At 41.0% G+C, this 27,348-nt stretch overlaps 1 protein-coding gene across 4 annotated transcripts in view; it reads right to left on the minus strand.

Moving 5' to 3' along the window:
* The window catches only part of RTTN (rotatin), a 98,884-nt gene that overhangs the window by 62,002 nt on the left and 9,534 nt on the right, over positions 1-27,348 (minus strand). For 2 of the 4 annotated variants that reach the window (XM_077352872.1, XM_077352870.1), the window contains 17 exons: positions 26,514-26,664; positions 24,706-24,871; positions 23,064-23,239; positions 21,514-21,629; positions 17,590-17,760; positions 15,897-16,109; positions 15,256-15,368; positions 14,611-14,737; positions 13,833-13,958; positions 12,572-12,688; positions 10,005-10,141; positions 8,599-8,770; positions 7,255-7,354; positions 5,793-5,881; positions 3,818-3,935; positions 1,239-1,335; positions 154-222 (listed from right to left, as the gene is read on the minus strand). In XM_077352872.1, coding sequence (XP_077208987.1) covers positions 154-222; positions 1,239-1,335; positions 3,818-3,935; positions 5,793-5,881; positions 7,255-7,354; positions 8,599-8,770; positions 10,005-10,141; positions 12,572-12,688; positions 13,833-13,958; positions 14,611-14,737; positions 15,256-15,368; positions 15,897-16,109; positions 17,590-17,760; positions 21,514-21,629; positions 23,064-23,239; positions 24,706-24,871; positions 26,514-26,664 — 2,258 coding nt within the window. Of the gene's footprint in view, positions 1-153; positions 223-1,238; positions 1,336-3,817; positions 3,936-5,792; positions 5,882-7,254; positions 7,355-8,598; positions 8,771-10,004; positions 10,142-12,571; positions 12,692-13,832; positions 13,959-14,610; positions 14,738-15,255; positions 15,369-15,896; positions 16,110-17,589; positions 17,761-21,513; positions 21,630-23,063; positions 23,240-24,705; positions 24,872-26,513; positions 26,665-27,348 lie in introns of all 4 variants that reach the window. The other 2 variants (XM_077352871.1, XM_077352869.1) reach the window with 1 other exon arrangement.

Here is a 27,348-nt window from a genome sequence, read left to right on the forward strand (position 1 = left end):
AAGGTGGAGACGTGCACTTCTTCAGGATCAAAGCTCTAGTATGAATTCTATGAAAATTAGAAAATCTCACTTCAATGTAAAAGGATAAAGCATATTTGCCAGTGATGTTTCATTGCTACAGAAACAAAAAGAAAGAGAGAGAGAGACACCTACCGTCTCACAATTGCAACAGGTAAACTGAAAGGGAGAGTGCTAGCAGAATCACAGGAAACTGCATCAGCCCTATAAAGAAAATATACATAACAAGAGGAGTTCTTATTGGGTTAATCAATGCATATTTATAATGCTGATACTTAAAGTCATACTTCGCAAATGTCCTGCAGTAAGGATGCTGAGTGAGATTTATTATTTATAATAATAACAAGCCAGGGGCTTGCAACAAACATGCCCCTACCCAATTTGGACCAATTTGTATTTTATTTTGATTCCTTCTTTCAAGGCCCAAAGCAACTATCACTACAAATACAAACTGAATGTATTTAAAGATTAAAATTCTCATTATCAAAAACAAGGTATGGAAAAATGTATATCATTTTGAGATTACAGTCTTAAAAGTTCTTGATCCAAGACATTCTAAATGTCCACTTTTCAAGAAATCTACCAGTTTAAAGCAGCAGTATTTGCAATACTAGCACCACTTATAAGTGATATTACCCTTGCCAATATTACATATATGTCATGTGGGAATAAACTGGAATTTGCACCAAGATACTATTAAAGACATTCCATTGACATATGAATCAGAGCAAGGCATAGGGAGATTACATTTCAGGTTTGCAAATTATTTTGTCTCTAATTCAGCAGTTGCACTGAACCTTTTAATACTACTATATGCAAAGTATCTTGCAGCTTTGAGCTAGTGTGAGCTAGAAACACTTAGTGGCCCTTGGTTCAGACTCTGAAATCTAACCCAATGAGGCTCTTTAACACTAACAGGTTTTATCTTATTCACAGACTTTGTGATATCAGCAGAAGTTGACTTTCAGAAGTTGACTTTAACAAAAATGAGGTCTCTACTAATCGTACCATAGTGTCGCTAAACAAGGTTTCAACAAGGTCACTAAACAAGGTTTCAACAAGGCTTAGGTTCCATAGTAATCAGTCTGATAAATGTAACAAAAAACATGGAGAAAAAAATGAGATGTTAGGTTGCTTAGAAATATAAATTCATCTTGGAAGAGATCAGGAACACTGCACACCTTGATTGGCAGGAGAATTAACAAATCAGCATAGCCTACCACATCTCTTTCCTTGCTGCTTCATCAAACAGTAGAAGGCAAAGTAACGCTGCTACTTCATTCACCACAGCACCATTTTCTTGGAATATTAAAGAAACTAAACATAAAACAAAATGAGGGTGTAAACCCTAAATAGTAAAAGTCAGAGGCCTGCTAGCTAAAACTGCAGAATAAATCAAGGTATTATTATTATTATTTCGATTTATTATTTCGATTTAAGGTATGCTTTTAAAATGGACTGTACTATCAAGCTGCACTTGGAATCTACCATTCCTGTCAGTTACAGTTAGAGGTGTGCAAAAAAAGGTCCATTTTTGGGGTTAGAGTATATAAACTCGAAAAATAACAGAATTTCCAAATATTCTGATTTTTTGGCTCCATTATAGCTTAAAGGGACCATAATAGTCAGTGGATCCTATAATAAGGTATAAAGAAGAGTTGGTTCTTGTATGCTGCTTTTCTCACCCCAAAAGGTGTCTCAAAGTGGCTTACAGTCACCTTTCTTTCCCTCTCAAAACAGACATCCTGTGAGGTGGGTGAGGCTGAGAGAGCCCAGATATTACTGCTTGGTCAGAACAGCTTTATCAGCGCTGTGGCCAGCCCAAGGTCACCCATCTGGCTGCATGTGGAGGAGCAGGGAATCAAACCTAGCTCACCAGATTAGAAGCCCCCACTCTTAACCATTCTACCAAGCTGGCTCGATCTAGGTATGGGGGGGGGGGTTAGATAGAAGCACCAAACCTGCAGCACTGTTGCCCAGACTATGCATGTGAGGACCAAAATTTGCAATGGTGCAAATCTGCTATAAATCTGAGCAAGTATGTCTTTGTAGAACCTGATCTTGACAATATTAGCATTCTTTAGGAATCTGGTAAAAAAAAAAAACCTTTGTACTATTCACCTTTAGGGCATTAATGCATGGATTGACTGCTTCTGATAAACATATAAACAAACACTTAGGGGCTTTCCGCACCGGGATCTTTGTAGCAAATTGGTTGCTGAATGAAAAATCGCCATTTAAAATAGTGGAATTCGTCGTTATGCATACCTGCCTTTGTAGTGGAATCCAGTTGCGTTTTGTAGCGTTTCCCACAGGCTTCCGGTCTCGGCAAAAATCGCTAGAAAGGAAGCGCTCTTGCCAAGCTCATCCCGCCCCTGGCCGTCAAGCAGCCAATGGGCAGCCGTTAGCATGCTCCCAAACAGCCCCCTTCCCTTTAAGAATTTTTTTTTTTTAAACACACCCATTGCAATGAATCTGTGTTGATTCGTTGCAACGGAGAGACCCATCCAGCTGCCCAGTGTGTTTGAGCTGTCGTTTGATCGTTGCCACGCTCCCTCCGAGTGAAAAAAAAAAATCCCCCCCCTCTCACGGGCCCGATTTTCGTGTAAAAAATAAAGGGAAAATACATCAGCAAACGGGCTTCTCTGTTGTTTGTGTCCAAAGTGTTGTTTGTGCTTAGTGACTCTGGGGAGGGACTGAAGCCGGGGAAGCCTCTAAACAGAAAGAGGCTCGCTGGTGCGTTTATCCCCGCTCGCTCGGAGAAAAAAAAATGGCGATCGCTTCGCCGGAAGATCAGAGGAGAGAGCCAGGGGGAGGGACTTTGTAGAAACCGCAACAAGGTTAACGCACAGGTCTTTTTCGCTAGTGTTGCAGATTGGTTGCAGGAGTGTATCGCTTTCCGGAGGGTGAATCCACTTTTGGGGATTTCCCTGAAAGCGCTACAAGGAAGCGCTTTTTGCGGATCAGTTTCAGGTGTGTGGCAGATTGTCAACGACGTTGTGCATAACGGCAAATCAATAGCGTTTTCAATTGGCAACCATTGTGCGATTTTGAAGGCGTGCGAAAAGCCCCTTAAAATCCACTGCTACTCAACTGTCTAAAACTAGACCTCTGATGAGATGCTGGACATGCAATGGAATATTGATTGTCATGTGCTCTGGAACTGCCATGAATTTGCGCCATTTTAGAAGGAAGAATTTTATCGTACTCACTCCATTTTCTGAGCAGTCTTTAAATATAAATAATTTAGTTGGATGTACACTAGCATCTTCATTTCCCTTAAAAAGTAGATTCTGCGTAGCAAAACTTAATAGCTAAAACCTACTCTATAAAACTGGATACCTCCAGCAATATGATACAAGTCCAAGCAATTTGGAGTCAGCACATTTAGTTGTTAATTTTTTTTAAAAAAAGCTTAACACCAACAGAACATGGCAAGATACATATGACGCCCACCCCTTAAATATCAGTTAGCTGTAGATTAAGGCTTTTTAAAAAATGCTACCTTTTATTCACACACCCCTCCCCACTCATTAATTTCATCTTAATTGCAACACGGAATATTAGAGAAAAAGGGTTACTGGGACTGTGGTAATGTAAGTATCAATAAGCATTATATTAGAGAGTTTCTGTAGTGTTTTGTGGAGGCTGTCCATATCTGAAATAGCAGTGCTCCAAAAAGAAGCAAGATCAGTGAAATAACTACAGAGTGCTAAATGCAAGCACTAGACTTAATTTTTTATACTCCTCCACCCAAAAAAACTACAGGAAGTTGCACAATAGAGTAACAATAAATTACCTCGAAATAACATGAGCAAGACATAAGGTTGATAGGCCAATGACAGCCGTTTAACTGGATCTGCATATACAAGCTTCCTCAAGAGTGTAAGACATGGCAATACCATACAATCCATGATCTGTCAAAAGATAAAATGGTTTTCTAATTACGCTTGTCTGAAAATACAGTAGGGTACTTTAAATCCACACTGTTTTGAAGCATCAAGTCAAATCAACCAGTTGTGAATGCTTAATGAGAATAGTTACCAGGAATGGAAATGCCCCATCTCCTGCTTTTCAAAAGTAAGGGTTAATTAAAAAAAAACAATTATACACACATGAAAAAAAATGTTAGAATTGTTCAGCCTAAGGCAAGTGTAGGAATGCGGACAAACCAGTTCCCAAAGTAAAGGAAGGGGAGTACAAGCATGAGCTCTGCAAAGAAAAGCAGAGGCTGCAGGTCAACAAATGTGGCCAGAAGGAGTACTGGGTAGAAGAGGTTGGGGGAGAAGGAACAGGAGGAGGAAGAGCTGCAGCCTAGCACCTCTTTCTCAAAGAGCCCAACCAGTTAGAAGCCCCACTACTGGTTGTGGTGAACTGGGAGTTCAGTAGCAGGTCTGTGAATTTGGGCCTGAGGAGGCATAAGAGCACTGTGGGCTCACCTTGGTGGGCTCCAGTGCTTGCCAGGAGGTCTCTGCCAAGCTGCTGTGGGGGTTATTGGGGAGCCACTGTCAAAACCTCTGGGATGTTGGTCCTTCCAAAAATGCCTTTGGAGTCTTAGGGGTGCTACTTGCACAGGAGAAGATGCTTGTCTTGCTCCCAGTGGAGGGGGCAGTCTGCCCAGGTGAAATTTCCCTGTGAGTTTGATGTGACTGGCTTGTTCCTGAGCTGGTCCATGGACTCCTGTTACGGCAGCTTTTTTATCCAGAGAAAGCACTGGGGAGACCTTTTGGGGGTTTCATAATTGGGACCCAAAAATGTAATCCACCTCCAACCTGGAGATATTGTAGAGATTGAGGTTCCCTGTGCATCTAATGTAAGTACCGTATTTGCCGGCGTATAAGGCGACTGGGCGTATAAGACGACCCCCCAACATTTTCACTCAAAATATGGAGTTTGCCGCCTCCGTGAGCCCAGTGGGGAGGGGAGCTGCCGCCGCTCGCCGCCGCTGTGAGTCCAGTGAGGGGGAGCTGGCGCTGCCCGCCGCCTGCCGCCCGCAGCCTGCCGTGAGCCCAGTGGGGGGGAGCCGCTCGCCGCTTGCCACCACTGTGAGCCCAGTGGGGGAGAGCTGCCGCCGCCGCTCGCCCAGTGGGGGGGGGAGCTACCGCCGCCGCTGTGAGCCCAGTGGGGGAGAGCTGACGCCACCGCCGCTGCCGCGAGCTCAGTGTCAGGGGGGGGAGCCACCCTCCGCCGCATCCAGACTGAAGTGCATCCGGCGTATAAGACGGCCCTCCCACTTGGAGGCACGTTTTTGAAAGGGAAAAAGCCGTCTTATACGCCGGCAAATACGGTACCTTGCAGGGGGTCCATTCTATGCACTTTTGAGCCTGCATCTGACATTTTTCAAAAATATTTTTCTGGGCACATACTCTTTGAGAGAGGGCGGATAACTATGATCCCCTAAACCCAATCTGCACATAACATGCAGGGCATGTAGAGGAGCATCAGGGGAGGTACCATCAGCTTGACATTGCAAGTATAGGATCTGTCTATACACTCCTAAGACTACTAGACCTGTACATGTCATTTCCCAGAAAGGACTTTCCTGGGGGCACCATGATTTGGGTTTGGAGGGCAGGTAGAGGAAAGTCAACTGGATATCCCTTGTGAGTTTGGTGACTCTAGCATGCTGGGCGGGGGCATTCTACCATGTCACAAATGTCATGAGTCAAAATGGTTCATTTGGGCCTAAAAGCTCATGATGATTCGTGGCTCTCAAATCAGGCACATCATGAACCGTGAACCAGAATATAATGATAAAAACTGTCTTTGCTTACCTTGCCATCACGGTGGACACATCCAGTACAATAGCCAAGTATTCTGTCTATCACACCCATCTTTTTAATGATTTCATGCATTTTTGAATCTGAAAGAGATACATTAGCGAAAGTTAAAGCTTATTCATGCAGACAAACCAACCTATATAGCATTCTCAAGTCTCATCTACAACATGACATACAGAAGATTCCTCTATGTAGCCAAATTAGACAGGAACCAGATTTTATGAAAATTATGCATTTCCCCTCCAGGAATTTAAAGCATATGACATCATCAATCTGAGCAAGGAACTCCAAGGTTATTGAATTCACATCACAGGTTTGGAATTATCAGATGTTACTAGACCACATTTCACTCCATGAAAGGGAAGGGATAATAAGACCTAGGGCAGTAGCTCTGCAACTCAACTAATATTGTTCCAATTCTATACAGCAAAACAGTACTTGGGCAGGAGCCACTGTGGTATAGTGGTTGGAATGTGACAAGAATCTGAGAAATTCAGGTCTGCTGTGACCTGGGGCCAATCAGTCTCTCTGTGCATAATCTGCCATTCAGGACTGTTGTGAGGACAAAATGGAAGAACGATACAGGACACCCTAACCTCTGGAGGAAGGGCAGGACACATTTTTTTGCTAAGCAGGCAGTACAGAACATAACAGCCAAAAACAAGGTATATACCAGAAAAATTTCGAAAGCTATCAAGAATGCTCTGCAAAAATTTTGGTTGCTGGCTTGACTCCAAATTTACTTCATTAAAGACTTGGACATTACATTTTGATTTAATAATTTCTTCATTGGTATGCCATTCACCAATCCTAGTCTTCATTCTTCTGCTTTATTGAATCTATTTGTCTTCTGAATTTTTGTAATTTACATCCTGGCAAATTTACAATCTTATCTATCCGAAAGCTTTTCCACTTAATCCACCATTCTCATTATCAGTGAAAGAAAAGTATTTTCATATGTTCAAATTTGTTACTCTGCTAGCGACCTTTATGGTGTACAAAATGTGATAACAACTATTATTGAAAAAATAACATGTGACAGAGAAAATAGACTCAGCAGGAGCAGAGCCATGTTGCATCCCTACTGCAGTGTATGTCATGTTAATATAAAACTAGATGGTCAAATTATTGAAATTCCATGCAATATTTAATTCGAAGTAAATCCGACCAACCTCAGTAGCACTTACTTCTGAGTTATATGCATAGTATCCCACTGCACAGATCGGTTCCAAGGAAATTCTCTGTATCTATCAGGCAGCTTGTTAAATGAAAACTTTATCTAAATGTGTCATCCATGGACAAGTTTGGAAATGATCCTGATCATCTCTAAACAAGTGATACAGGCCACTACTTTAAGTGGACATTATTTTCAAGCCTGCCACTGAACAGAAACTATTTCACTGACCTGTGGGTAAATATGCTACTAAACTTGAAATTTGTTCTAAAATAACCTTACCTTGCATAATTACAGCCAACTGTTCAGCAGCAGACTTCCTCAAAGCTAAATCAATAGTATCCGAGATAAAGATATCATACATCTTTTCAATAGTCTCAGCCTAAGAATAAAGTTCATCAAAAATCAAAAATAAATATATAGAGATAGATATATCTTTCCCCTTTATTATTAAAGCCCATCTATTATAATTTTCCAAAAATGGCTTGGTCAGCATAAAACATTATTTATATTTATTGATTTAGATTTAGATTTATATACCGCTGTTCCCAGGTAGGCTCACGGCGGTTTACAGACAAATAAAAGAATAAAAACAATAAAATCCCGTAATAGCTCTTAAAAAAATACTACTACAATTACTAAGGCGGCAGGCGAAAAAGAACCACTAACTAGCTCATCCCTTCGTCCAGCCATGACCTGGATGCAGCCTCACTGATCTTCTGGTTTGGACCAAAGAGGTGGCAGTAGGGGGGAGAAATCAGCTGAACTTTTTCTCTAACGTCTGTGCAGAATTATTCGGCATTATTGCATTAATTTAATTTCAGTTATGCCTTGAGGGTGTGGCTCCTAATCCATGCTCTGTTATTACTTGATTCCTAGTGCAACCGTATGCACATTTTTTAGTATATAAAATGAAGCTGAAGAATGATCAAATGACTGAAGCATCCACGGAGCTTTTAAAGAGCTGAAGTAATTTTGTCCCTTTTCTCCTTAACACAAATCACCATCACCAATAATGTGCAGGCTGCTTTTGAAGTTCTCTCATGGTTAGAAAGCAACTTGTGCTGCCAAGAAGAAATAAAGGAACAAAAACATTCTGAGCACACAGATTTAGTCACGTAAGAGTAAAAAACAAAACAAACCCCTACAGCACTATGCAAATATATAAACAGATTTAGTACATTAAATAGGTTGTTGTAAAAATTACATGAGGAAAGATCAATTACTTTCATAAGAGACATCTGCGGAAAACAGAAAGTCTGCCTAGCATTTCATGGTCCATGTGGTAGACAATGCTCAAGTTAGAGGATTCATTACTACTGTGAAGGATTTGCTCACACATTTTACCTACACGAGGCATTTTAAGCTTTAGTGCTATTGAGTGTTTTCCTAAAATGGATTACTTAGTTTCTTATTCAGCTACAGTCATTCAGCACTAATTTCTTCAAGGCTACATATGCAACTCCATAAGCACTGGATTTAAATGCAGTATCTAAAAGAAAGATCTACAGTTATTCTACAGTTATTGAAAAAGTGTGCATAATATTTTAATTAGTTATCTTCAGATAAAGCTGTAGCTCCATCAACCCTATTCCTATTTCCATAATGCAATTAAGTTTTCTTCACCTTAAACACTGACTCTTTAGCTTCATCCAACTTCAGCTGAATAGGTTTCTCAACAATAAGTAGATTAGGAGCACTGAAGAGGGCACTACCATTCCACAGTGGGCGCTTCAAGTTAGCCCCTTCTTCAACCGTTAGATGGAACATGAGGTGCTTTAGTGCCACGGAACGAACTCTGAAAAAAGCAAGGCATAAGCTTGATAATGAAAAAAGCGCCTGCACTTTAAATGTAGTTTTCAAACAGCCCAAGCCAAGTGTTCTTTACAAAACCAAACTCTGTGTAAAATATTTTTCTAGTATTCTGCCTGCTTTAAAAACCATGTCTACTTAGCTTTCCAACATCCTACACAAGATTATGGTTCTTGATGAAAGACTGGGACCTAGGTCAAAAGGAAGACTTGTCCAAAACTACCAACCAATCAATACCATACAATAGCCAGCTAAAGTAAGATTATTTGAATAAATTCCACCTGACCAAGCTAATCTGAAAAACCTAGTCTATATTTACAAATAGGTAAAGGTAAAGGTAAAGGTATCCCCTGTGCAAGCACCGAGTCATGTCTGAGCCTTGGGGTGACGCCCTCTAGCGTTTTCATGGCAGACTCAATACGGAGTGGTTTCCCAGTGCCTTCCCCAGTCATTACCGTTTACCCCCCAGCAAGCTGGGTACTCATTTCACCGACCTCGGAAGGATGGAAGGCTGAGTCAACCTTGAGCCGGCTGCTGGGATTGAACTCCCAGCCTCATGGGCAAAGTTTTCAGACGGCTGCCTTACCACTCTGCGCCACAAGAGGCTCATATATTTACAAATATGACAGGTCGATAAAATAGCACTAAGTAGTTTATCGTTCCAGCTACATCATTTAAGCTCCTCTCATGTGCAGTCCTCTCATGTGCAGTTAACCTCTCTTTCTCAAACTCAGACTTTCTAAAATACTTTGTAACAGGACCCACTTCTAAGCTTATGGTCTTTTTTAGGATCTACCTGTAATCAAACAGCTTGAGAACCACTATAGACTATTCCCACGCCATTTCGCAAATTATGCAGAAGCCACCTAAACTTTGCACTCATGCTTCCCAGAACTTTTCATCTACTCTGCTTACCTTCTTTTGTCATGGCCTTGAAAACCACTAGGGAGACAGCCAAAGCTCACTTTAGGGCCCCAATCCCATCCAAAGTTTGAGAACCAATGCTTGAGTCACCTATACCCAATTTCATAAGCCCAACATCGAGAGTATTCCTTGATTCTGTAAATCCTTATGGGGTGTGTTTTATTACCCTACAACTAGCACCTCTATTAGAAGACAAAATACTTTATATTAAGAACCTGATTCAACATGCTGGCCAAGACATTTTTAAAAGATACCAAACCTTCCTATACAATAAAGGTTATCTCATGTTTACTCACAGAGGTTTTTTTGAGAACAGAAGACGAAGGGCAGCCCTAAGCCGAGTAGTTCTTGGGAGAATCCCCTCTTTTTCATCATTTGTTTCACTCAGGGCAAGGATGCATTTACCCAAGGGTTCTTCTGTGTCTGCATAACCCTAACATATGAATTAAAAGTTTTAGTTGCCGCTCACCCAAAGGGTCAAATGGCGATATACATTAAAACCAGTAATATAAAAACAAATAAATAATATAAAATACTAACATTAAAATATTAAAATGTGCGGCTATCACCACACAACTATTAAAATAGCTCAAATATGTGGTTACCTACCAAAGTTACCCACCAAACCTAAATAATTCAGCTTTGTATGCCCCATGGAAACGAAACAAATCTGGCAGGGCATGGGTGACATCTGAGAGTACATTGTCATCGTTTAGTAGGGGCTACAACTGAGAAGGCCTTTTCCATGGTAGCAGCTAACCAAGCCATCTTGGGTCCAAGCACCCTACATGATGACCAAAAGGAGCACAGGGGGTTGTAACAGGAGAGGTGGTCCTGTAGGTATGAGGATCCTGGACCACTGAAGTCTTTGAAGATTAACAACAATAACTTGAATTGGATCCAGACATTAATAGGTAGCCAGTGAACTGCTGCATAATTAGCTGCCAGATTACAGAGTTCAAGACTGTAATCTGGTAGCTGCATTCTGGATTACCTGTAGTTTCCAAAACATTTTCAAGGGTAGCCCTACAAAGAGCAAATTGCAGCAGACAAAACTGGAAGCAACCATTGCATGAATCAATGTGGTAAGTTCTGACCCAGACAAATAAGGAGGAAGATGGTAGACCTGGTGCAGATGAAAAACACAGACCTTGCTACCATGGTCAACTATTTTATCCAATGATAGCACAGAATTCAGCCACACCCTAAGGCTCTTTACATACTCTACATTTATATATTAATACATTTACAAATGCTATTTAATGAAGTTGCATGCTAGGTGTTAATGTTCCCTAGATTAGTGGTCCCCAACCACCGGGCCATGGCCCGGTGCTGGGCCGTGGCTCCCTCTCCCCCCCCCCCGTGGTAAGAAACTTCCCAGGCCGCAAGCTTGCGGCCCGGCAAGCTTCTTACTGTGGGGGGGGGGGGGAGAGGGAAGCAGTGTCGCACACGAACAATGCGCATGCGCGGCCAAAAACGCACATGCGTGGCCTGGCTGTGCATGTGCATTGCGTGGCTGGGCAATCGCCCTCCCTGCTGCCGCCGTTCCCCAGCCTGAAAAAGATTGGGGACCACTGCCCTAGATAACAGTATATGACTTTCTACCATAGTGAATACCTGCTAGTAAATCACAGGCCAAATCAATCTATTCATATGGCACTACTATAAATTAGTGCCACATAGAATTTTTGCAATTTTCACTACAAAGTTTATCTTTCCAAAACTTGATTAAACAATTCCTGACTGGCCAAACTGAGCTAGCAACTTCACAGGCTACCCACACAGTGTAGCAAAAGCTTTGGATCAATAGAATTATAATTGTGCAAGGCCCACTGGGGAAGAACAGGAAACATATCCTGTGTATAGTAACGTGTTACAGATAGAAACATCAGAACCAACATTAGCTCTCTCTGTTGATATTCTCATAGCTATAAGATAGGTGGGAAACGTATGTGTATACTATTAAGCAACTACGGGTGAAGCCTGCTTTAAAAGTAGGCCAGGAACTAGCAGCAGCCCCCCCCCCCCCCACCAGTTCTCATCACATGAGGCTGAGAGCCGGCACAAGGCTGAGACCCAGCCTGGGAGCCGGTGACAAGCCCCCCACAGCAGCTCTGGTGGTGGGCGTTCATGGTGCAGCCTGGCAGCGCTCCTTGCTCTGAGGGGAGGCAGGGAGACCAGCAAGAATGGTGGATGGTTGCAGTGGAGGCTACTGGTACTCCTGGCTCCACACAGAGGACTGAGGCCAGCGAGAATGGTAAGGCCCCGTAGCAGAGACGTAGCAGAGAGCTGGCATTCACTGCTCATGGCAGCACCTAGGAGGCACACTGACTGCAGCGGGGGGGGGGGGGGGTAAGGTAGAGCCTCTGATTGGACCTCAGTGAGGGAGAGTGCCCCCTCAGTGCTTTCAGATGGCACACTAGTTCCTCTGAGTGGCTGGGGGTGAGGATCCTCCCCCACAGGGCCAATCAGATGTTGTCTGAAGCATGGACATGATTTTATTTGTTATGATGACTCCCAAAGCTGTTTCAACTGTCAAGGAATTTCAAGAGGCACAAGAATGATTCCTCACATGATTCATCATTGTCAAGAATTTAGAAGATCAGGAAGAATGGGAATGACAGATTGTTTAGGGAAACATCCATCTCGGACCCTTATTTTAAAAAACCTAATACTATGTATCTCTCCAGTACTCACCCATAACACCTGCAAACAGGTGCATCGATTACTCTCCTCCCCCCTTATTTGCTTGGTTGTCATGCTCATATATATTTCCTCCACTGTGGAATGCCAGGGCTGCTCCTATTGGCAAAGCAATTAAGTGTACTTCAAGATAAACTGTGCTTCAAAAACCTGAGATTACCTGAAGAATTGGAACAACGGGATAGAGGGCTTCAATAAACTTGTTCCAGGTCATTGGTGTCATCATCAATCGGCCCTGAAGAAGATACATCAGCATAAACGTGGCAGCTGAGGATACCTGCTTTAACGAGAGAAGATAAGAGAGGACAATAAAGAGCAGCCAAGCCAATTTGTTGGTGTCAGAAACAGAAATTAGGCTGTGCCTCAGGACTGCACATCAAATAGTTCTTGTGCTTTAAAAGAAAACAATGGCTGTGGTGAAATACTATAATGAGCCTCCTGCCTGCGTGCAACAAATAATCTTCAACTAGAATGTAAGAACTGCGCATGGTACGGCAGTGACAAGGACGGATAAACCTAGCCCCCACCCCTCACCCCTACGGAAAAGATTTAGGCAAGACATTCACAGTGTGCAAGGTGAGGGGAAAGGAGCAGTTATAGAAAGCTGCCTTTGTTTGCTCCCCACAGCCCAACAGAGCATTATAGGAATACATTTCGGCAGAACTGCCATATTTCTGTGTTTTCATGCTGCAGGTTTCTTGCTGAGAACAGAGTTGGCCCCCTAAGAAATCTCAGCTTTGAGATCTCTAGTAGTCAAAACTGCAAATAAGTTTCAAATGTTTTTAGGAACTTCTGCTGAAGGCTAAAAAGTGAAAGAAGTGCTTAAGTGGTGGTGAGCATTTCTTTCCTGACTGCCTTTCCACAGCTTAGGCAAAAAAATTATGTGGCTAGCAAACATTTCAAGGCAGACTGTTCAGCGGTTAAGAGCAACTTTCTAGTCTCCTTCCATCATTACTGCCAATTCCTCTAGTCTCCATATAGCCTCTGCCAACTACACAACCTTAGATGAAGAAATCTGCTTTCTTGTGTGTCAAAAACAGCATGCTACTGTGTTCAAAGACCAACTGTTTTCAAAGACCAACAGTCTCGAATACGGTAAAAGGCAACATATTGCTTTGAATGTATCGGGGGTCTTTTCATCTTCACTGCCCTTCCCAAACCCCTCAAATGCAGTGACTACAGAAAAGCTATGGATGAACTCCTTGTCAGATCTCTTCCATCTTAAGTCTCCTGAATGATACTTGAGGCCAAAAAGTATCACAACTCCCCTCTGCTGGTAAAACTGTAGTTCCATTAAGATGCTATAACAATTCTTCCTTGACAGCCTTCTCCTAATACTGCCTATAGTAATTGTTTCTCTGAAGAAAACCATTCCTTTTAACATATAGATCCACTCAGTTATAACGTACAAAAATATGTACCTCATGTTGAGAATCTTGAAGGCCAAAGCTACAGATTTCATGGAGAACTTTAGGATGAAGCAAGAAATGTACTTCATGGCAGACTGAAGAAGTGAGTTTAGCAGTATTATGAATGCCTAAGTGTTCCTGAGGTGGGGGAAAAGAGAGTTAGGTTATCAAGTCAGTTTTGTAACCAGTACTGCCTTCACATTCCATAGATGGAGCACAAGGTCAAGCATTTCACTTACAAGTGTTAATTTACAAATACCTCACAACTTCTTTCAAGGAGCTCATACGTGAAAAGGGTCCTCCACTCAATAAGGTATGCAAGTATGAGAGAAAGTGGACAGGCCCAAGGCCATCAAGTAAGCTTCAGGACCCGAGCAGGAATGCAAATCCTAGTTACCCTCATCTGACTCAAAAACTAGTTTACATAAGCTCTCCATGCTGGTCTTATTTTTCTACCATGAGTGAAAAGTATTGACTAAGGGGTACTACAAATCAAGATGATTCAGTAGAAAGATAGAGAAGAACCCTACCCAGTAAAACACATCCTCTCTTGACTGATAGCTAAAAAATACATAGGAAACGTTAACATTTAACAAGCCTAATTTCATGTGGCAAATCATGGAATACCAGCTCAACACTACTAAGGCAGCTTTTCTCAAAGTGTTCTTTTGTAAGATTATTAAATGGAAACACAAGTGAACACAGAATTAATGCATTGGTTTTATTTGTTTGTTTGTTTTGCGAGGGAGGGAGTGTCCTGAACAAATCACAGGCCACTTTGAATACTAACCTTTACCATTTCAGAACAGAAGCTATAGGCTTTACTTCTTACATTCAGCACAGGATGGGACAACAGATGAAGGAGAAGCTTCTGGCTCTCATTTTGCAGGAATGGGCTAGTTTGAGCAGACTTCCATCTTCAAACAGAAATAATTCAATACAGGATCAAATCATTAACAGAGATTTTCTTGGGAAAGCAAGTGCTCAGGTGTTTCCATAACTTATTTAGCTACCTGTTTTTTTTCATTGTGTTAGGTGTAACTAGCATGGCTGCTTATGGCTTTAATTCCAAGTCCATTTATCATTAAGCTCATGAATCTTTTCTCTAAGGCTGAGCTGAAATATTCTGGCCTCTTTAGCCAATTTGTACATTGGACAATTTGTCCTCTTATGTTCAAGCTTAATTTTCCGGCTCCTAGAGGTAGAGGCATGAGTTTTCTTTATGCGGCTATGTAAAACCATGTCCACTATAACAAAACACCCATGACTGTTCCTGACAAAGTGTTGACATATACATACATTACTTTTAATTGGGTAAACGTATAATGAACATCTTGACTACAAAAAGTAACTCCTCTTCTCCATCTTGAGCAGTGGCACAGGATTCTAAGCAAAAGAATATATTCTCTGAAATGAGGGGAAATGTCATACTTACATGTCTGAGCAAAGTTTTATAAATTTCTGGAGCAGGGGAAAGTACTGATGATAAGGAAGACTTTTAAGGGCTTGTTCTGCCAGCTCCAATAAATCAAAAAGATTCTTTTCTCCCTAAACAAGCAAGTACAGATACATGGTATAGAAGGCGTAATACAACTTACAGTTCATAACCTAAGAATAATGTTTCAGCCACAAAAATATTGATCATAAAAAGTCTGCTAATAATATGGTGGATAAATATCAATATTATCCACATAGATGGCCTGTATGGCCCCTTCCACCTCTATGATTCTATGATAATGTTTAATCATACACAGCTGTCACCTTAAAGTCACTTGATACATTAAAAATGTGCTCAGGTATTTAACATCTATTTATGTTAGCTTTTCATACTATTGCCTCACAGAAGTTCTCTTTTTTACCATGTTGAATTACAACATTTGATCTTTCAAAAAAAAAAGTTGACGATGAGTGTTAGATGAACTGAGGTAGTTTTTGTGGTGGGGCTAGAGAGAATATTTTAAACAGAAATTATCTTACTAATACACTGGTCAATACTAATGGTATACAACACAACAATGTTTATGCCTATAAGCATTCGCTAAACCATCTCAGTTACCAGATTTAGATGTTTCCTACCTCTTTGTCAACATCCAGCATAAAGTTACAGGTGCATTCAATTGAATAGGCAAGCTCTGAAGCTTGCTTATAGGTACTGTAGTTCTCAGAATTCATTTGCTCCAAATAGGCTGTGACTGAGTCGTGAATGCTTGGATATTCCAGAGAGAAAGGCATGTCCACAGAAAGGACAAATAAAGCACCCAGTAAACTTTCTGGTAAAATTTTGCTGGCCTAAAGGAAGAAAGCAGAAAATAATGGAGAAGAGGTACACAAGCTAATGATTTTTAACTTGATAATTTGCCTGCCTTTTAAAACATAAACAATTCCTTCAAAGAAAACTGATTTCCAGATCTGAGAAAACTTGTGTATAGGATACAGAACAAATAACTGATTCAATCAGATGTCTAGTAACTGGTCATGGTTGTCATTGTTGTACTATGTAATTCAGATTTTTTACAAGACAGAGAATGGGAAATGAGTTCAAAAATTGTGGCAGTGCATCTAATTTAGGTGTTAGTTCACAACCAACATACTGTTATGCTATCTTTGAACTCTGAGCACAATTCAAGATAAACCCCATAAATTCTGGGCCGATCATTACGGAACAGCATTCTCCGTTTCACTTCCCTCCTACACATTAATATCTAAAGACTCTAATTCCCAACTCTCAGAAAGATAAAATGAACAGGTGCAGGACTCTGGTATTATGCCATTTACTAAGCTTTCCACACCAAAAAAAGGCCTTTTCTGTACCCAATGTTGTAGATACACCAGCTAGAAATCTATATAAAAAAACCCCAAACCTTTATTTCCACAGATAACAGCATGGCTCAAGGGACAGACTGTTTCACATAATATTTTACCATTATTTCTATGCAGAAGAGATACAATGTGAAATAATCCTAAATCTGTACTAGCCTAATTGAAGCATAAATCAAACATTGCTCTTTTCTTTAACCACCAGATGGCAGACAAGGGTATCAAGCCTACATTTACCAGCCTTTTATAAAATTGCAGAAGCATTATACAATTCCGAGTTATAAAAACTGCATCATGGTAATGCATAATTGACACAGAGAATAAAATAAAATACAGCAGAGATTTAGACAGTCATAGCTGGAAAATCTGAGACAATGGGTTGAACAAAACGGAGACAAAGAAAGCAGCCTTTCTTCAGCTGGTCTTTTGTTCTCTGCTTGTTGAACAAAATGGAACACTTCAAATCATATACCAATATTAGAGATTAAATTTTAAAAATGCACTTCACAAAGCTATGTATGAAATGGGGCCCTTTGATGCCCACCTCAGTATACTTGCTTCTGCAGCTTAGAATACTTGCTTCTGCCTCTGGGATGACTCTGAACTCAAAACACAATGTACTAATTCCATACATTCACAGACTTCTCAATTTTTTTAATCTACTATTTCTGAATGCATAGTTCTCAAAATGCACATACCCAATACTCCGAAGGTGTTACAAGGGCACAAAACAAAAATGAAAGATTTTGACATTTAAAATATTTTCTGAGAATTAAAATTACATACTACACTCAAAAGATTTACGAGGTTGCATCTCTGTTTGACAGATCCCAAATACAAAGCCGCCTGCCCAAAGTTCAAAAGGATAATTTTTCAAATTACTGTTATTATATTTGGCTTATTTTTACAGTAGACTTGATCACAGGGCTGAATAGGGAAAATGGCCTCTTACCTTTTCTACGGGAAGAAGCATTTGCAGCAGTCGAACGGTGAAAATTGAAACACTAATGAACGCCATTCTGTGGTGCAATATCTGAGGATCTGCTACCCCTGATTCCACATTACTTTGGTGGTAAGAAATCGTATCACCCAATGAATCTAGTACTATAAGCAGCTTTTCTTTCTGCAAATAGAAAGGAAATGACCAGTTAGTGTTCTTAACAAAAATTAAGACAGCCAAGAATACATCCAGGAGTTATTATGCCACCCTTAAAAGATAAACATGCCCAAGAGAGGCTACCCGCTACAGGAGCCATTCTCAACCAGGGTTTGATGAAGCCCTAGAGCAGGGGTAGTCAAACTGTGGCCCTCCAGATGTCCATGGACTACAATTCCCAGGAGCCCCGCCAGCGAACACTGGCAGGGGCTCCTGGGAATTGTAGTCCATGGACATCTGGAGGGCCGCAGTTTGACTACCCCTGCCCTAGAGTTTTGCAATGGCCCGAGAAGGGTTTAACCAATTGTGTGGGAAATTATTAATTAAAAAAAAAATTGGATGATATGACCATATAAGATCATGTCTATCCCCCCCCCAAAATGACCAATGACAGGCATGGGGGGGGGGGAAGGAGTCCCAGCCATATAAACCCTTGCTGGCCAAGGCTTGTCACATATGGTAGTGACTAGAGTAAAGAAAGGTAAGTGCTCTCATTTTAGCTTAACTGTGGGGGGAAGGGTGAACGGGGCATCACTTCTGTTCCAGCCCTGTTTCTGGTGTGTGGGGGTGGAGGTGATCAAGTGCCATTTTTGCAGGCTTCCACTGCAAGTTTCCTTTGGTCAATAAGAGCAAACTGGTAGCCAATCCAGAATGCAGGTATGGCTCTGTTCAGACATCATCTGAAAGTATTTCTGTGCTGCCACTTCCTGTGCTGTGAGACTGGCCTGGTGATGTCACATATTTTGAAGTGTCTGGGTGATGTCACTACTGGTAACATGTGACTTCCGGGGGTAGGGCAGGTAGGTGTGGCCTGCTGACAGCACTTCAGGGATTCCTCAAAGCCTGAAAAATATTTCAGGGATTTTTCAGCAATAAAAAGGTTGAGAGGGGCTGTTCTACACGTTCAAAGGACATTCCAAAATAAAACTACTTTAACTTCTATGTCTGATATTTGTACAGAGAACAATAATGGTTATACAAAATTGAGACAGTATCCTATGATCTCAGTGCCTCTTCCTTTTTTTAATCCAACTTGAATATCTGTCATTTCTTTCTTTACACTATTATAACAGTTCTTTGTCTCTGTGTGTGAGTTGCTGGAACTCTGCATTTAGACTTTTGATTTTGTTTCTATAACCTTTTAATTTGTTTCTTTTCTTTAGCTATCCTTTGTTTCTTTTCTTTAGCTATCATCAGTCATCCAAGTTTTTTCTTTTGGTTACATGAATAGACTTTGTGCATTCGTTTGTGATAAAATCAGGTTTCAACCCATATTTCTTAAGATTCATATTCACTTGAACATAGTAATTCGGATCTTTAGTCTTTAAACTATTCAGGATCATTCCTTAAGCTGTATTTTGTCATTATTATCAATGTTTTGGTGTCCTTCTTCAGCATTTTTCTAATTTTCAATATTAACATTTCATGGTCTGTACCATAATCTGTTCCTGGTCTTTTTTAGCAGAAAGAATAGAGCTTCTCCATCTTCTATTTCCAATCATGTAATCTACTTGATTTTTATACTGTCTGCTCAGTGCTGTCCTCGTATTAAAAACATTAATTTGGTTGCCTGAAACATTTGCAATGAACAAATTATTGTCCTTGCAAAATTCTACAAATTGCTCTCATGCTTCATATTGTGCTAGCCCAAATCTTCCAACAATTGGTTTGCTTCCTGGTTTTGCTTTCCAGTTACCTGTGACTATTAGCACATCTTGCTTAAATGTGTGATCAATTTCTTCCTGGACATTTGCATGAAAGCTTTCAGATTGTTCTTCATCAGCATCTTTAGTTGGAGCGTAAACTTGAATTATGGTTAAATTGGCAGGCTTTCCATGAAGTCTGATTGATATTATTCAGTCAGACCTTGCCTTATAGCCCACCAACTGCCTATGCTACATCTTTCCTCACTATTAATTCCTTTTCCTTCCCTATTTGTCATTCAATGAGTAGAGTACCTTGCAGTTTTCTGACTGAAATGTCCTAATGCGATCTACTCTAGTTCACATTCTCAGCATTGCAATGTTTTAACCATTCCACCTTCTCATTTTATGATTTCAAGATTAACTTGATTCAGACTTCTCACATTCCTTGTTTCTACTGTGTGTCAAAACAGCTTTGGATTTTCCTTTTAAATCCATTCACATCAACAACTGCACATCCTTTTGGCTTTAATTCAGTTGCATCATCAAGAGTAGAACTAGTCCCCAGTTCCTCCTCCGTAGCTCCCTGAGTGCCACCTGACCTGAGGGCTCCATCTTCCAGCACTGTTTTGTTGTTGTTTTCGATTGTCTCATCATAGAGCTTTTGAGGCAAGAATTGGTCAGAAGTGGCTGACCATTGCCTTCTTCTGTGAAGTACTAACTGGGGTTAACTGGTGTGGCACTGACGTTGCTTGTGAAAAATCCTCTGCCAGTATCACCTTCCACTACAGCTGCTGCCCAGCAGCTATCCTTCAAGTATCCCGCCACCCCCATCTTCATTGAAATGGTGTTCTCTTCCCCTTACGTGGCCATTGATCCCTGAAGGATGTGAATGCCTCTTAAGTCTGATATCTCAACTGTGAGATGTCTAACTTGAGCGACTCTCTTAGGAATATAGACCCTTTACAGTAGCGATCCCCAACCTGTGGGCCACGGACCACATGTGGTCCTTCGACTAATTGGAGGTGGGCCCCGAAGGACGCCTTCTCCCCCCCCCTGGCCCTTCTGTTCATCCCCCCCCCCGGCCCTTTACAACACACTTCGGGTGTCATTGTCTCCCATCACTCCCAGATGGGACTGTCTCGTTGCAGAGAAACAAGCTCAGGGTTCCCATTGATTTGTCATTGTCATGAGTTAAAATTTCCATGAAAATTAAATGTTCCTTATGTTCATTGTTGTGGCGTGTCTGTACCTTATTTTGAAGTGATGTTTAAACATTACCATAGCGATCAGAGAGCGCTAGGGCAGTGGTTGAGAGTAGAGGAGTAAACTACCCCGCCCCCCACTGGGCCTCAGTAAAAGGCATTGAGTGGTCCCCGGTGAGTGGTCCCCAGCGTTGAGTGGTCCTCGGTGATAAAAAGGTTGGGGACCACTGCTTTACAGCATTTCTCTCAGCTTTGCTAATACATGCAAGCCCCCTAATTTATTTATTTATTTATTTATTTATTTATTTAATATCCCGCCACTTCCCTGAGGCTCGTGGTAGTTAACAACACTTTAAAAAACCATTAAAACTCCCCATTAAAAGACTCTAAAAACTCATAAGATGTCGGATGAAAAACCAACCCACTCCCACCCCTACAATCGAGGCAATGAGAAAATTGCCATGTTAATGTATACATCCAAGAGGAGGAATCCCTAAATATTTCACATTTAATTCACAGTAGAAACATTAAACAAATTATAAAATGCTTCCAAATTATGTGCTAAAAGATCAAAATAGATAAATTCATTGACACGAGACTCTCCGTTCAAAATTCCTGTAGAAAGAATCATCAGGGCTTCTAGCAGCCTGATGGAGAACATCAGCAGAGCTTCTAGCAGTTTGATATAACTTTGAAATAGCAACCACTTCACCCCTCAGGACTGCAATCCCAATAACCAAATATTTTATGCACTGAAATAACAAGATTTCCCATTCTAACGTCATGATCATATATTAGCTAGAAATTAAAAGATCATTCCTTAAAAAAAACAAATAGGAAGCTTTTATACATCTTTAACTTAGAACACTCACAAGTTCTAGTCCGAAGAGACTGCTTTCCTCCCAAACATTTTCTGATATAGCATCCACAATAAGCAGCAGGTCTTCAGCAAGCAACTCAAGGACTTGCATGATCATTCTCTTGTTACCTAAGAATTCACATGTGAAGGTTAGAGAACTTAATTTCCTTGCTACAAAGCATTCAAAAGTTCTAAACATCACTTTCTTGTGTTTTATCTGAGTTGCTCAGCATCTAATCCCATTTAGCCTTGGCAATCTAGAAAACCTTTGAACTATACATTATTTTTCTTGACCAAGGGAAGGCTTTGAAAAGTCATGGACTGACAGATTCAGAGCCATTCCAAGTATTAAGTGGATCCCTCCAGCTCAGTTTTCTACTCTCTCTGATAGTACTCCAGGCACCATGGCAGCTATTTAATGTCACTATATTATAGTCAACCAAGAGATATTTCATGCTGACAGCTGGCATAGGCTGATTATAATCCATGCATCTTTCTATGCAACTGCACCTTTCTTTGGCTCCACCCATCAAAAGCCTCTTATCTCCCCATTTTGACTTGACAATGGAAATGTCTCCTATTAGCCATGGCAGCTAACTGAAAAAAAAGGCATTTGAATCTGTTACGAGATTAAAAACCAATAGCAGCTAGTAGAACTATTCTCTTTAAGATGGCAGCTCAAAGCAGTGGCTGCATAAGTCTGTGGCTATTCAACAAGTTTGCTGCCAAAAATTCACAGGAGGGGCAGCTGTTTATTTCCAATGTATTGTATATAAATCGTACACCCAGGTAACCTTGGCTCTTTGTTGCCCGTCCTTCAGGGTTGTTGTTAATGGATTTCCAGACAGTCTCTTTTCTTCTAATTACAAGAGCTGTTTTTATACATTGCTTTTTACTACTCAAAAGAGTCTCAAATCACCTACCCTTCTTCTCCCCAGAACAGATACCCTAAGAGGTAAGTGGTGCTGAGAGAACAGTAACTGAGGCCGAGGCTAACATCTATGCCCCCCCCCCGGGGACCCGGGACCTGGGATTGAGATTGGGGATTAGTACCATCAGTATCCCCTCTCTACCTGCTTGTAGTAGGAGGGGGAGGTTGATTAGCCTATCTTGCCAGGTTAGCTTGCTAACCGATAATGTTATATTGTAATTGTTGTTGAGGGATTTTAATGGATTTTATTGAGGGTTTTAAAATGTTGTAACCCGCCACAAGCCGTAAGGGAGTGGCGGGCAATAAATCGAAAGATAATAATAATGATAATAATAATAATAACTGGCCCAAGGTCACCCAACTGGCTCCATGTGGAGGAATGGGTTCTCCAAATTAGAGTTTGCCACTCTTAACTACTAAGCTGGTTCTTAACAAAGCAGGCTCTAAGACAGACCTGTAGCTTCCCAACATTCAATGCAGCCAAATCTGCCCATACTGCCTATCCCTACTCCATGCATCTCTAGATAATTTTAACACTTTACAAAAATTTTTGAAAAGAAAAAAGTCTCCTAATGGCACAGAACTTCCAGACTACCTCAAGCGAGGTAAAATATTGCTGGTCTTTCAGTTACCTGTTCTTAGAAGAGGTACAGCATGTGCCAAGACGGCCACAGAGAACTGAGGAAGACTAAGCTGCTCAAATTGTAATTCCAAAGAGTTTTCATTCTCCAGTTCTGGCAGGTCCATATAGCCCACATCTAAAGGTGAATACACTCTGGAGTTGACATTTGCATGGCCACTGCTTCCACTACAAAAGGGAAACAACTGCAACATTAGAATACGAAATGCATCCCACTGCTCATCAATATCAGTGACTCAAATGATTTGAAAAACATGGTGTGACAAATTCCTTGGGGAGTAGGAGGGTGGGATTTGTCAGATATCCACCATAGCACCCCTTTCTTAACCCCCTTCCCCGACAATGAGTCACAGCATAAAATTCCCACAGCACAATGAAGGCTTTATGCAAGAAATGAATTGTGCAAAAAGCCACAACTCTTCTTTTCATATGGGATTTCATTTGTCAGATAAAATTAAGCAAAGGTATAGCAATAATGGCTTCACCTTCAGCTAAAAGGGGCTTCTATCATGATCTCTAAGGGGGCATAAGCACTACTTGATACTGCTTTAGCAAGATGAGACTTTTACTACTTTATACTGAGTCAGAGTCAATAACATTCAGAACTGCTTCATCTCATGAGCAAAAAGGCCATTTGCAGTCTGGGCCCTGCATATCTGAGGAACCACCTGTCTCTTTATGCCCCTCACAGGGCTCCTTGCTTGGCAGGTTTGAATTTCTTCTTGGTCCCCGGCCCATGGGAGGTGTGTCCTGGCCCCGACCTGGTGGAATGAGCTCCCAGAAGAGCTCAGAGCCCTGTTGGAGCTGTCACAGTTCTGCAGGGCCTGCAAGATGGAATTCTTCCACCAGTCATTTTGTTGAGGCCAGGCTGTGGAAGTAACTGGGCCCCTCCTCAGGATGCCCTAAACAGCTAGGCAGGAGTCCTCCCCCCCCCCCCACCATCAAAGCAGTGTGTGCAGTGGGCGGGATACTCTGGCCCATGCAGGACTGGTGGACTGGGAGGGAGTTAAGCTGCCAGGGGATTTATAACTGTATTTTATTCATGTTTTACTGCAGGTTTTATTGTAAACCACCATGAGCCGACTTGGCCTGGGAGTGGTGGTCAATACATTCAAACAATAAATAAATACGTACATATATACATACATGAATAAATAATGTATTTGTATTAAGATACCAGAAACATACATGTGCTTCCATCTACTTCCTAACTGTTTCACTGTCAACCACAATCTGATGTATATATGAGTCAAGGCATCTCCACATAATCTGCTGCAATGTTTGATATTTTGTATTGCTTTAACCACCTACAGAAGGCTGCAGATCATGTGGCCATTCCACTCAGATTTCGGTTCCAACAATACAGCAGTGGTAGTAGCAGAAGGGGTCAACAAAGTCATGAGAGTCATATACATTAACACTGGGCATTGTGTAAGCACTGTGGGATTTCTAAGCCTGTAAAACAAATCTCTTCCACCAGGTCTTTGGTTGAGGCCAGAGCAAGTAATGTCCAATGTGGCCTCAGATGATGCATGCTATCTGTGCCTGGATTACGGAGATGCCCCGTACCAAAGACGATCAAAATTAAATTAATTCCCCGCCCTATAAGAAATACTTAATATCAACTGCCTCACCTGGAAGATGCTGCATCCCAGTCTTGACCATCCCCTCTGGGACGCTGACCCGTCCGCCCTATCACTGATGGCCGAGGACTGCTGCTTCCAGGAGATGGATTCTGAGACTGAGAGAACTGTCTGGCTTCTTGAGAGTATGACATGGAGGAATTCTGGGAAGCCATACCTTACATAAACAGTATAATATCAATCAAGCTTCTGTCACAAGAATTTAACAATTAGTATGGTAATAATTTAAATATTTTATGCTCATGTTCAGCAATAATCCCTTCTAAGCAGTTACCTCAGAAAAAAATAAATACCTCAGTTACAAACCCCATCATCCATCTATAAAATCAAAGATAATCAAAGATAAAAGCACACCAGAATAATATATTTATATGCTTCATTTATATACCACCTTTTATTCTCCCAGAATAGGGAAAAAATAACTTAAAAGAACCCAGCAGCAGATTTGCATAATGGAACCACACCTGGGAAAACAATGAGATCATTCTACCTGCTGTAAAAACCCTGGGTCAAAAAGCAACAGTAGTTTTAAGCAGATTACCAAAAATACAGAAAAAGCTAGACCACATTTGAACACCTGCAAAAACCTAACAAGATGTTTAAAATTTTGCTCATAAAAGGTAGTTATTATTCTAATAAAAGAGGTAATTTAACCATACAATCTATATTTTGGAGCAAAGGAAGAACTGAAAGATTTCAAGGCTGGGAAAAATGATTGCTTTCAAGGACAAGTTACACAGGTGTCTACATTTCCTGCACTACAATCACATGTTCTATGAAAGTATGGCATTGTAAGGAACCTCCATTGCAAAACTCTAGACCAGGCTTTCTTAACCAGGGCTTCTTGATAGCCCTGGAAGGGTTTCACAAGTGAGTGTTAATTCATTTTCTATATATTTTTTCTATATATATTTTTTTAATGTAAGCGTTTATTGGGTGATCTGACCATATATGATCAGATCAACCTGCCTCCCCTTCCCAAAATGGCCAATGATGGACCTGAAAAGGGTGAGAAGCAGAGGGGCCCCGGTTGGACATGTACACAGCTATACTTCCCAATCACCGTTTCTGAGGTTTCTCAAAACTTGAAGAATGTTTCAGGGATTTCTCAACGGTAAAAAATTTGACAAAGGTTGCTCTAAATGGCAGGGCATTACGGTACACCAGCACAAACCTATACAGAGGAATAGTCAAATACGAGCAGTAACTGGGGAACTCTCTTGGTGAAAGAATACCAAAAAACTGAGTAGGATGAACACATCTTGCTCTATTGAAAAAGAATCAGTAATTTGCTGTGGAGGTCAAACAATATCAATGAGTACAGCCTCTTCACTAGACTTTTTACCTTCGAGTCTTTGCCCAGATACAGAAGAATTCCTAGGAAGCAAAGGGACTAGCCTCTATATATCAGAAGCTTTAACAGAAAAAGTTCGCGTGGGCTGACTGTTTAATGTCAAATCCAACCGTCCCCACATGGTTTGGCTGAAGGAAGCCCGATCCCACCCTGGGCTGGTTTTAGCCTTTTAAAGGAAAAAGTGATGAGATCTTTTGCCCATTTTTTAAAAAATTAGGTTACATGGGAGTGAAATGCTTAATCTCCCATGCCCACCCCTATGCAGCCCTTATCCAAATCCCATGTAGATATAATATAATAAAATAGTAGATATAATAAAAAAGGTGTTCTTGGAACTCCCAATGTTTATCTGTATTCAGCACAAACCTGCTTCTTCATTAAGGAAAATCAAACAATTAGTTGATTACAAAGGGTCAGTTTATCTTGATTTAATTTTTATACAAACCAATGTCACTTGAGACAAAACTTGGATCTCTATGGAAGTTAAGTCGGTTCCTTAAGAAGACACACAACTGCTGCAGACATGAGACCGCCTGTAAGGCCAAAGAATACTGTCCATCTCTTCCAAAAGCCAGTGTTAGCAGAGAGAAAAGACTCTAAAAGAAAATTTAAAAGCCTAATTAAAGTAGATAGCCCAAATGCATTTGTACTTAATTGATATGATTGCAGGATACATTAAATTAGAGTAGTACGTGAGTGAACAACTGCCATGCAAGTTTATTTAAATAATAATTATACTCTATCTTGTAGCCGTTTGTTTCAAATGTTGCTTTCACAGCATAAATATAACAAAGTTACAAATTAATCCAGTCATCCCATTTTCTCTGCTACTCTCCCAAGGCAAGGGCTTCCTAGAAAGCAGCTTGACTGACACTCAGCAACGGCATGTTACCAAGCCACATATGCAGAAGCATAAGTGTCAAAACTCCAATTTGACTTCCAAGTCATGACTGTATTAACTACCCTGAGAAGCAAGTGCATAATAGAAAACCAGGAAGCCGCTACTATACGGGATTCACCTGCTAGTTCTGCTGCATGTGGTCATGCCCCTGTAATTGCATAGGATTCTTGATCAATCTTGTTTTGGCCATAAAACCTATACAGCATTAGGCTGCATAAGATACCTTCAAACACACTATAAAAAGTCAATGACATGAAATAGCATATCTGACTTAGATGGGAAATATGAGTTACCATAAGGTGTGGAAAAATTAACCAACATTTTTGGGTCCAGATCCATTGGATCTGGGGGAGAAAAAAAGGTATTTCTGAAAAATCTG

Source organism: Paroedura picta, chromosome 9 (genome assembly GCF_049243985.1).
Source record: "Paroedura picta isolate Pp20150507F chromosome 9, Ppicta_v3.0, whole genome shotgun sequence".
In the NCBI taxonomy this organism is placed as follows: domain Eukaryota; kingdom Metazoa; phylum Chordata; class Lepidosauria; order Squamata; family Gekkonidae; genus Paroedura; species Paroedura picta.